This window comes from Psammomys obesus, unplaced genomic scaffold (genome assembly GCF_907164565.1).
Source record: "Psammomys obesus unplaced genomic scaffold, mPsaObe1.curated_primary_1811, whole genome shotgun sequence".
NCBI classification, from domain to species: domain Eukaryota; kingdom Metazoa; phylum Chordata; class Mammalia; order Rodentia; family Muridae; genus Psammomys; species Psammomys obesus.
In genome coordinates, this window is record NW_026590905.1 from 112,702 (window position 1) to 125,143 (window position 12,442).

Here is a 12,442-nt window from a genome sequence, read left to right on the forward strand (position 1 = left end):
CTCTCTAGACTCCTTCTTCAGCACAATATGGTTCCTTTTTGCTTTCTTAGTTCTTGTGGTGACACCAGGTTATTCACTCACAGCTACAGATTCAGAGCTAAGACTCACAAATAAGAGAGAAAACATTGCATTGCCTTTCCGGGCCTGGGTGACCTTGCTCAACATATTTTCTAGTTCCATCTACCTATATTTGTTTCCTTTCTATTGTGTCTTAGCTGTGTCAGTTCCTCTCTCAAGTCCAGTATTTTCTGCAGAGCTCATTTGGTGTACATAAATTCTTTTAGCTGCTTATACCATGGAAAGTTTTTTTTTTCTTTCTCCTTCAACTACGGCAGACAATTTTTGGGGGTACAATAATCTAGGTTGGCATCCATGGTTTATTTTTTATTATTATTCTTTCATGCAATACATCCTGACTACAACTTCTCCTTCCCCCACTCCTTCCAATGCCCCAGCTCTCCTCTTCTCCCTGATCCATTTCCTCTGAGAAAAGAGCAGGCCTCCCAGGGACATCAACCCAACACAACAACAAGATACAGTAAGACCAGACACAAACCCTCACATCAAGGCTGGGAGAAAAAAATCCAGTAGGAGGAAAAGGTCTCAAGAGCAGGCAAAAGAGTCAGAGAAACACCCCCATTCCCACTGTCTGGAGTCCCACAAAAACACCAAGCCTACAACCACAGCATGTATGTAGAGGAACTAGCATAGACCCATGTATGTTCTGTGATTGCTGCTTCAGTCTCTGTGAGCCCCAGTGAGCCTTACTTAGTTGATCTTGCAACAGTGCTCTCCTGGTGTCCTCGACCTCCAAGGCGGGGGGGAGGTGGGGAGGACCAATTGGAGACATCCAACCTGGGCTATCTTTCCTCCAAATGTTAGGCTGTGGGTTTCTGCATTTGCTTCCATCAGCTGCCAGAAGCAGCCTCTCTAATGATGACTGGACTGGGCACCGACCTGAGTAAAGCAGAGTGTCACAACACTTGAGGTATATTGCTTCAGGATTTCCTGGCTTTTAAATTTCCCATTGAGAAATCAGCTGTTATTCTGTTGACTTCTCCTTTACACGTGCTTTTTCTTTTGTTGCCCTCAGTACCATCTCTTTGTTCTATATGCTTAGTGTTGAACTATAATATGCCTTGTGGAGGTTCTTTTCTGGTCCTGTCTAATAAGTGTTCTGTGTGCTTCTTGGATTTGCATAGTTATGTATTTCTCTATCTGGGAAAGTTTTCTTCTATGCTCTTGTTGAAGATCTGGTCTATGCTATTGAACTGGGATTATTCTCCTTTGTCTGTGCCTATAATTTGAAGATTTTGTTGTTTCATGTCTCATAATTCTTCTATATTTCTTTTGTGTATTTAAATTTTCTCCCCATTATTGGCTGGAGTGGTCCAGTTCCTCTAGTTTACCTTCATGTCCTGATATTCTGTTTTCATCTTTATCCATTTTACATATAAGGCTTTACTACAAGTTTACTAATTGAATTGCTGGGTTTTTCAATTCCGTCTTCAGTTAACTTTGAGTTCTTTTCAATAATTCCATCTTTTTCCTGAATTCAGTATTCAAATTGAAATTGAGTTTATCATTTGATTCAATTGGACATTGTGTGTCTTTGGACATAACTCAAGCATTTATTCCTATCACCTTTAAGATTATTGAGCTCTTTGTTCATTTCGTCATTAAATTCCCTGAGTTGTTTAATGAGACTTATAATTTTTTTTATATTCTGCTTCTGAAGGTTCAGTGACTTTATTTGAGAGCATTTCCATAGGTCTAGTGGGTTGGAGAGGGTTCATAGTGCCCTGGCCATTCACATTGCTTTTATTTTTGTGATGTCACCTGAGCATGGATTTCTTTCCCTGGTTGTGTGTCCACTGCTAGGTTCTAGCCTGTCTCAGGCTGGACTGGTATAGGAGTTTTATAAACAGGGCTAGGGTAATAAAACTCTATTGGAAGTTTGAAGATGGCATGATCAGGCTTGGTTCTGGGTTTGCATGCAAGCTGTGCTTCCTGGACCTACACCTGGGAGTACAGGGGTGCTGTGGTGTGTTTGGAAGACCCATTAGGTTAAGCCCGGGGTTACCTTTGCCTCCAGAGCTAGGTCTAAGGGTGTAGGCTTATTTTTATTTTTTCTTTATTACTATTTATTCACCTTGTATCCTGGCTGTAGCCTCCTCCCTCATCTCCTCCCAGTTCCCCCACCCTCCTTCTTCTCCTCCCATATCCCTCCCTAGTCCACTGATAGAGGTGGACCTCCTACCCTTCTATCTGACCCTAGCCTATCAGGTCTCATCAGGGATGCTTCATCTTCCTAAGACAGGGAACAGGACAGGAGCCTTCCTCGGTGGGGGGAGGGGGAGCTCTGAAAGACTCTACCGATCAGGGTAGTGAAGGAGATGCTGAGACTCATAGCCAAACTTTGGGCAGAGAGCAGGGAACCTTATGGAAGAAGGGGGAGATAGAAAGGTTTATTTTTATTTTAAAATATGAATACGCATGTGCCTGTGTGTGGATATGTGCACATGAGTGTAGTTGCCTGAGGAGGCCAGAGGTGTTGGATCCCCAGGATCTGGAGTACACGCAGGTGTGAGCTGCTCAGGGTGGGTGCTCGGAATTGAATTAGGGTACTCTGCAAGAGCTGTATACATCCATACATCACGTGAATAAGACATATCTATATTAAAAGATTCTACAAAGCTGGCAAAATAATTTGAACTTCCTGATTGTGGAGTGGTTGATATGCCGCAGATCTAGAGCCAAATATACACAGGATATCTTTAGTCTTATTAGCCATGCATGGCTCATCCCTAAGCCTGACTACATATCATCTCAACAACCAGGTAAAAACTTATTAACGAAATACTGGCTTCTAACGTCTCCAGAGCTAAGAGTGTCACCAGATAACATCTGAAACCTGTCCCTGGGTTCCCCATCCTTTGCTCTGACAGGTCTACGTGGTTTTCCTACCAATATATTGAAAAAATGCCTGAATTTATGTCTTGTTTTTGTTATGTTACTGCAAAAGTTCATATAATCATTTCCATATAGAAATGCGTTGAAGGCAACTTGAATTCATGGTCCTGGGCTACAGTCACTCATATTTGACCTATAATAAATTATTTCTTATTCCTTATGAGATAAAAGGTAATTTATCTTGAAAGTTTCTATTCTGATTTCAAGATATATTATAGAGCCATAGTCACAAAAATACCATGGCACTGGAAATCAATGGAACATAACAGAAGATCCAAATATGAACCACAGAGCTACAGCCACCTGATTTTTGGCAGATACAAAAACAATGCATATTGGAGAAAATGTGGCCTGTTTAACAAGTGATGCTGAGAAAACTGGGTATCCGTGTGTAGACGAATGAAACTAGATACATACCTCTCACTCTGCAAAAAATCAATTCCAAATAAATCAGAGACCTCAACTTAAGACCTGAAACTTGCAAACTGCTACAGGAGCAATTAAGCAGAATTTCAAGGCTGGCACTAAAGATGTGCATTTATACACCTGGCCCCTACAAACCCTTTTTTTGCATCTCGTTTCCCCATCATTTACATCTAATGCTCAATGTTGTTCGTAGGTGAGGGAAACCAATATTTTTTATCACCAGATGCAGAGTCCACGGATGGATCCTTGAGAACAGATTGCAATCCTCCAAAGGTTAGAGTATCATCAGGTAACATTTGAAACCTGTATCAGGATTTTCCCTGCTCTGCTGTAACAGCCCTACGTGGTTTACTTACTAATATTTGAAAAAAAAATGCCTTGATTTATGGTTTGTTTGTTTCCATTATGATACTAATTTTCATATAATTACTTCCATGTAAGGATACATTATCTGAGGGCATGTATCTAAAAGTATAGATTACAAGAAAAAGACACACACACATATATATTTAGTTTCACAGGATACAAGGTTATTCAGAAATAAAGAAATGGAAATCTATTTTATGATAAGTCTGAAAAAGAGGTGAATAATCCTGGGGAGGAAGTGTGCAACTTAAGAAATAAAGCACAATCTATGGCTAATAAAGTCAGGGGAACTTACAAGGCCTGTGCAGAATCTTCTCATAGTGAGAGAAGCCTTGTAACCTGATGGTCTTGAGGGAGGAGGAGCGGAGCTCAGCATTATGTCTCCTTTTAGGGAAGAAAGGCAGGTAGGAGGCAGGCCTGACTATCCTGCTTTTGCTACTTTCTGATTTTCCAAGGTGCCATATTGTGAAGTAGCACTTCCTGTATGGAGGAGAAGTCACCCATGATGTTTAATGTTCATGCTAAGTATTTATCTAACTGGAGAATGTTTTCATCCATACATCTTTGTTTCCCATAGAGAAATTGCATAATGAACATGTATAACTTTTACTAAAAACAGTATAGTAAAGTGACTGTTCTTTAAAATTATTTAGGCCATAAATGGTGTATTTAAATCCTGCTGGTGGCTTATTTAGGGAAAATGTCATTGAGAATATGAATGTTTTATTACTCTATTTTTGTGGCTAAAGCTGTTAAGTTTTTCTGTAGCCTCACCTACAAAACACTATATTTTCAAAGGTTCTATTGGATAATTCCAAATAAATAACTTATTTTAAGAAACAATAAACCTTTCCTGGTCTCAGTTAGTTTTCATCAATATTTTAGCACAGCAATAGAAAAAAGCACAATAGAGCAGCAGCCACCATGATCAGAGCAGCTTCATCTCAGAGATGCAGGGATGTTACAACATGTTCCTGGGTGTAATCAACCACCAAAACAGACTCAAGGACAGAAATCCCAGAACCCACGGTCATTGCCCTTTGACAGAATTCAGAATTTCTTTGTCATTAAACTCCTGAAAATTCTAGGGACATGAGGGACACATCTCAACATGATAAAGGCAGTATAAAACATCCCACATCCCCACGTGGGTGGCATGGAGCTCATGAAATCCCATCACCAGCTGAGGATTGGCAATTGGCAATTGTTGGCTGCTGGGCAGGTGGAGTGTTGAGATGTGGTTCCCAAGAGGCTACCGACGCTCCAGGAGAAGGTCTTATACCCAAAGGCGTAAAAGCAGCCCTGAGCGGACAAAGGGGTTAAAAACAAACAAACAAACAAAACAAAACAAAACAAAAAAAAAAAACCAAGCACACGAAATGTGGAGGAGAAGTAGTGAGGTGGACAGCGGCAGGTTGTAGTGGAGAGGATGAGGATGGTTTTGTTAAAAGCCAATTACATACATTCATAAAATTTTCAAAAGCATAAAAAAATGAGTTAGAAAGTCAAACGTATGGTTTTAGGATTTCTTTTGGTCTAAATGACTTCATGTTTAAAAGAATGTATCAATTTCAAAATCAGATTGTTAAAATGCCTAGTAGACATGCTTATAAAAATGCTACTATATCAACTTGATTTGTTTAGTTTAATTTTCCTACTCAAGGATACATATTTTTTTTCCAATGTGTGAATGCTGCTGAAGGTCTCTTTATGACTCCAATTGGAAGGAACATGGTCTGTACTGGGAGAATATCATTCAATAAATGCAAAATCTTGAGTCAGAAAAATGTCAAACTGAATTTTTAAAGGATGTTTTCACTTTGAACTCCGGCTATGTTTGAGCAGTAGATACAAATGCAGTTGATATCCAGTTGACAGAAGAGAATGCAGAGAAAATAGGGGTTCAGGGAAATGTGGACAAGACCCAGTCTGTTAGGAGCTGAAGTCTGACTGGCTTTTCCCTATGGAGATGCTCTGAAGGCTATGCCATTCTCTTGAGCAGCAGTAAGTTCTAAGACTCAAAGATGTGTCTTCCTCACTTCTGGAAAACACAAAAGTGATCCAGGTGTCGACAGCATGAGGAGATAAGCTAGACCCTAGGATGTAGAAGGAAGAGGATGGCCTGGTGTCCATCCAAAGTCTCTTCCTATAGACCTCTTCTTTTCTGGACTGTGTATTTGCTCTGCACTGTCCTTTCACACCTGTCTTCTCATTAGCAAGACAGATGTCAAAAGGAGAACCCCTTCCCTCTCGCTGCATTTATCAGTGAATCGCTTTGTAAGTTCTGAGAAGAGAACTTATGGCAAGAACATCAGTCAGTACCCTGGATTTTTAACAATGGGAACAACTCACTTTTACTTATATTAGAGTAACACAAACATATGTGGCCGTTATGATACATAACGGATGTTTCCTCATGTTGGATGTTGGGTGTTGTCATACTCTTGTTCCTCCTCATGCCTTTAAACCATGTCTCCTGTGTTCCCTTGCACTTAGCGCAAAGGACTTATCGCTGGCATTTCACAAATCCACGGCATGCTGTAGAAACAGGGAATATCATTCCAGTTCTTCCTGGGATTTGAAGAGTCCCTCATGGTGGCACAGTCCTCCACCAAAACTATGTTGTTGGGCTCCCCAGCATCCCAGAAGCTGTAGAGGGGAAACATAGGAGATTTTAAGTTTCAGAAAAGGTAGCACACTAAACAGCTTACTGTTTGATGTTTGACTATCATTTGTGAGGTGGGGAGTGCTATCTCCATTTTTATCAACAGAGAAAACCCACTTGCCTATGCCATCAGCTGGTGGGATCTTCCTGGATTTCTATGCTGTTACACAGCTCCGTGAATTTGAACCCAGGAAGAGAGGTCACTTTAAGAACTCCTGGCCTGGCAGGCTCTACCCTTCTACCTCATGACCCTCTCACTCTCTTTGTTCTGCTAGAGTCTGTGCAAAGCAGAGTTCTGCTTCCTGCAAAGCAGATCTTCTCAGGACTCAGAGCAGCCAAGCCCTGCGTTCACAACTGCTGCCTATTAGCTGAGTGAGCCACTCCATCCCTTTGACATGTAGTTTCCTCAAATGCTGGATAAAGATTAATAACATGTCTCAGAAATGAGTAATTTCAATAGACTGAAACAATGGAAACCAACCACTAACTGTAAAATGTGGTATTCTAATGACACTGGGGAAAGGGACCAGGATCATAAGAATATTCTCTATCATTTTTCCAAATTACTAATTTTCACTTATTTCTATCTTAGGGCATAAGATTAGATTTCACTCTTTTTTAAATCTGCATTGTAAGTCAATGGTTCTTCCGTTCTTATTGCCTTAGCATTTTCATCTGTTATTTCTCTTTCATTCTTTTGGCAACCCTCGGGAATGGAAATGCTAAGAGCCTGTACCTCCTGCTTCCTGCATCCAATATCATCAGTGATAACCTCCCATTTCCTTCTTCCTGCATCTAGTGTAACTAGTGATGGGCCTAGACTTGCGTCATTGCAACAAAAGCCAGTCTGAGAATTCCCCTCCATGTGACCTCACTTCAGGATTATCTGATGTGACAATTTTCCCTCAAAGGCAGTACTTACCTCAGGGACTCCGTGAAAGGTGTGTCGTCTACCCATCGCCACTGTCCCTCTACTACCTGGTCGGTCAGTCCAATATAAAACTCTTTCTTTTTAGGTTTTGTGCGAAAAAGGAATTCCTAAGGAATATACATAAATTATTATTATTATTATTATTATTATTATTATTATTATTATTATTATTAGATGAGATCAACTATTTGGTTCTGAAGGAATGTTGAAAGTAGTTTTTAGAAGAGGTTAGGCAGAACTGAGACAAGACTCAATAGATAAGCTTAAAACTGTAAAATTGTTGAAGGCTACCAAGCAATTTTTTTATTGTGAAAAACTGTAAGTAACAAAATTCAACCAATGAAAACTTCATAACTCATAAGAGGAGATTCTTAGGGATTCTCAAAGTTTGTTTACGATGTTTACGATTTATCATGAGAAATTATTCAGAGCCTGAAGATAGTGGTTTGCCCTCGTTCAAACAAAGTATTCATCAACAAAATATTATTCTAGAGTTAGCTTCTTAACCCTCCCCCAATTCCACTTAATATCAGAACTCCTCATGGACATCAGCTTTTTAAAGGTTCTAGTAACTCTGAGACTGAAAGTCACTCGGCTATGAAATAGTGGCAGCAGCACATTTCAGCCCTCACCTTTGGCAACAGTTGTGGCTCAGACCTTGTGCACAGGTCTGGGCAAACATATCTGTGAAGAACATGGCGTCAGCACTGAGGAGCCCTTTAGCCAGTTACCTGCTCTTCCAATGTGTTGATAACCACCAGGTGAGCCCCCATGTCTGAGCAGTTCCTTAAACTGGAAGGCCAGACCAGGGTGGTCGTGGAGAAAAAGTAACAGCTAGATTGAAAATGTTTCCAGTTCAAAGGACAGCAAGTCTTCACCGAACCTGAGAGGAGAGAGGCTTCAGTGAATGCTGGGGAACATTGCCAGTGATCCTGTGAAGTCTAACACGGACCTAGAATCTTCCTGTACCCCTCATCTTGTTCTGTAAGACTGTTAGGTAATTCCGATGCCAATTAACAGCAATTTTGTCTGTGGAGCACAATCTTGATATTTTAGATGGCAGGACGAGCAAATACAGCGATATGTGCAGTTTACCTTAGTCATGTAGTCCTGCCAGAGACCTCAAGTCTCTGTGCTTAGGCTAAGAAAGGTCAGTCTTGAGTTATTACTAGGTGACTCTAAGGCTAAGCCGCCTTTAATGACACTCTCACCAACCCTCTGGACCAGAATTTCAAGTCGTTGAAATTAATTCAACAAAATCTTTCTTAATTAAATGACAAGAAAACTGTACCTCAAGGAAGTAATGTACTTTGCCGACGTTCATTAGCGTTTTGCTGATACAGAAGAATATCTGAGTATTTTTTTCTTAGGTATTTTAAAATTCTCTGCACATGCTTTTCTCCCCAACCTCATTTGGGAAGCAGATAAACGAAGAAAAACTTCCACTCCTGGGAATAAATCCTTTCGTTTTTAGACTTCCCATTTAGATATATAGTTGAAATTTGTCCTCAGAGTTTACTGTAATGCCTCAGAGATTTCTGGCCCAAAGCTACCTCACTTCCTGAGTTTTGCTCCTCTGCTCTTATCAATGTTTTCTCACTCTGTGCACAGATAGGATTTGTCATTCCTTTTGGGAAAAAAATCCCACTATAGTTTTCTTATTCTAAAAACAATCTAGAAGCTTAAAAAAAAAAGGTCATATATTCTTTAATATATGACTTTATATATAATATATATATATATATACTTTGCACACAATTATACCTGATGCTTCGCTGTAGCAGGAGAGCTCCTTAATAGTTTCATGTGTCTGTAACTCTTTCTCCCCATAAATTTGAAAGATACGGTACGTTACTGTAGGAGGAAGGGAACACGGTTAATGCTAAATGTCCTTTTTAGCAATGAAACCCTTGGCCTCCAGATCGTGCTCATAGCAAGATGGCTGACAGTGATCACCTATTTTCCTCTCCTCGCTGGTATCCACTTCTTCAAAGAAAGAGTAATTCACATCTCATGGCTTTCCTGACTTAAAAAGAATAAACCTTATTTCAGATTAAAAATTTGTTTGCAGTCCCTTCTGAGCCAAGTGTAAGCACCTAACCCTTCCATCCACAAAGCAGATTGCTGTGCCTTTGGTCCTGACCCGGTATCTAATCTGCTGGGTAACATTTCATAGAGAAGGATGACCTAATGATAGGGGTCTGAAGAGAAGAATTCAAGAGCACCAAGATAATGGAAGACATGCATTGCAAAAAATAAGATAAAATAAAATAAAATAAGTAGAGATGACTGAAATTCAGTCATGTTTCGACTAGTTGAGTTTCTGGCCTAGGAAATAGCTGGCAGACTGCCGATGAATAGGGAGGAAAGTGAAGTAAACTCTAAATGTAGTCAAAAACCCGTTGCAGGGAGCATCATAGACCACAACTGATCCTATGTATACTGCTGGGCCACTAATCAGTGGTTCTCGACCTGTGGGTCTCGATCCCTCTGGGGTGGTTGCATAGCAGATATCCTGAACATCAGATCTCTACATTACTATTCATAGCAGTAGCAAAATCACAGTCATGAAGGAGCGGTAAAATAATGTTATGGTTAAGAGTCACTATAACATGAGAAACTGTATTAAAGGGTGGCAGCGTTACAAAGGTTGAAAACCAATGAGCTGAACTAATACAGTGTCAAGTTGCCACTGAGATGTTTGTGTTTATATTCGCAGATAGACAAACACAACTCAGTCTCCATCACAGGAGCCCCTCCCTCCGGTGAGTGGCGGAGGACGCAGAAGTGCAGGGCCATACGAGGTGCTGAGAATAAATGATGGATGGGTGCTCAGCTCTAAACAAGACATTCACAACCCAGAGTACGCTGCAGAAGAGGGAAAGGATATAAGAGCCAGAAGATAAGGAGAACGGCTGTAAAACATCATCTTCTGGACATAACACAGCTATCACGATCACAAACCAATAGTAGCTTCAGATGGCTTCACTGGGTTTGCCAAAGAATGGACCCAATCATCCCCAGGCATGGCTGGAGGACGGCCTCAGGAGGCCCCACCCCCTATTGGACTATTTCCCACTGATAGATTCAGGAAGTGGGGAAATTGTTCCCTTCAACTGTGTACTCATTGAAGACCCCATCAGCCTCCAATGGACACCCTCCTTCAGTGATCACACACACGGCCCATGTTAAAGTAAATGGGTCACAAAACCAAACCAAAAGTCAGGAAACTGGGAGAGGGACTGGGTGGGGATTGATAGTGAAGGGAGGGACATAAGAGAGGGCATGAGAGAATGACTAATCAGAATACATTATTTACATGTATGAAACTGTTAAACAACAAAAAGCAGTCAAGAATAATAAAATGCAGCATTTACAAAACTTTGTAAAAAAAAAAAAAAAAAAACCAAAACAAAACTCTTTGTTAAACGAGTGATGCACCAAGCAGGAATCTACTGGTAGTGTTTGCCATGGAGAACGAGAGTGAATTTGACCTTCAGAACCCACCAACACATCTGGTGATGAAACAGACACCGAGAAACAGGATCGAGGCCCCAGCCACAGTCCATGGGAGCGCTTGGGAATTTTTGAAGCATCTTTTCTCTGTAGGAAGAAAGATAGAATACACAGTGGATTCCTTTCTTTTCCTTTCGTTTTACCCCGTTTCCCCTTTTGCTGTTTTAGTCTCTCTCCTGTTGTCCTCCTCTCAGCATTTCATTTTCAAGATTTTTGTAAATTAAGTAAAATATGGGCAGTCATTTAGTAGGTACTTTCTTCTCCCCAGGATACATTTCACAGACAGTTAGAGTAAATTCCACAGCAGTGAAGGACTTGCTCAAAGACATTGAGAGTATCGCAAAGGTAGAAACAGTCAAAGGGTAGCCTTCTCCAACTCCACCACAAGCTTTCTGCTAATCCTGATGACCTTTCTTCTCTTCCCTATTCTTTCCATCTCACTGTGAACTTTTCTATTGCCCTGGCCCTTAACAAACCTCTTACCTGTTCTAATAAGAGAGCCATGCAAGCAAAGGAAGCTTTGTACCTGTGTGGTGGGATGCGGGAGATTGGGTTGAATTCATTCTTCTTCTTTCCCTTTCTTCCTTTTCCTTCTCTCCTCAGCTTAGTAAGAGCTCCTGGAAAGTAACTCTCAAAAGGGGGATTCTTCGCCCGTTTTTAAAAGTTCGACCCCAATAGACCCGGATACCGCCGTATGTTAACGCGTCTGCAGCTGGGCAATCAAGTCAGAATTTCCTTTCTTGCACAAGGACAGGGAGTTTATTGGACGAATGTCACTTCTCCCTCCAGACCACAAAAAGAGGAAATGGTGAGGTAGATGGTAAACATCAAGAGAAATGACTGAGAGGCCTTAAAAAAAAATCTTGTCTTATTTTGGTAGGTAAATGCCTTACTTTCTTCAAGGGCTAACTTAGTCCGAATTTTCCTTTGGAACTGTGTGGCTCAGCACTGTGTTCTAAATTCTGATGGATTTTTAATTTGATTTTTTTTTTTTTTTGGTCTGTATCAAGTGCACATTTGTTAACTGACAGGAGACTGAGGGGTTCCGAACTCTCTCCACACACAACACAGCTGAGTACACACTGTTGCACATTTACCAGTTAGCAATGACACATTTTTCTTGTCTTTTTTTTTCTTCTTCCTCCTTCTTTACCAGCTCCTGGACACTCACTGTGTGGACTCTGATACCCTTTATCGAGATGTTAACCACTGGATTGTTTCATAGACCAGCCTCACACTGCCTCGCAAGTCAGTTTGGTTTCTTACAGTGACACACAACTTCTACAGACTCGCTTAATTCTATTTTCTATTTATTTGGAAGTTTTCGAGCAGGAACAGATTTTAGTGTCAGAAGAAGCAATTTCAGTTAGGCATTAGAATTCAGTGATCCTCTGGAATGTGAGTTTGATGATTAGCATCTCTCCTAAAGACGCTTCAAGTCACATTAGCATCAGCTGTCTTAAAGTTGCGTCAGGAGGCAGAAGTGCTACCCATAAGACTTGGTAATCCCCACCCTTCACGAGCCAGACTTCCTATGTGCTGCACAATATTTTTGGTCTCAGAAA

General features: G+C 40.8%; 1 protein-coding gene across 1 annotated transcript; it reads right to left on the reverse strand.

Annotated features, from left to right (window-relative positions):
• Nucleotides 1-6,257: 6,257 nt before the first annotated feature.
• On the reverse strand, nt 6,258-11,440 carry Clec4e (C-type lectin domain family 4 member E). The gene is made up of 6 exons (XM_055609391.1): nt 11,404-11,440; nt 10,869-10,964; nt 9,126-9,215; nt 8,093-8,244; nt 7,353-7,468; nt 6,258-6,414 (listed from the first exon to the last, which is right to left on the reverse strand). The coding sequence occupies exons 1-6, from the start codon at nt 11,438-11,440 to the stop codon at nt 6,258-6,260; spliced, it is 648 nt and encodes a 215-aa protein (XP_055465366.1).
• Nucleotides 11,441-12,442: the final 1,002 nt, after the last annotated feature.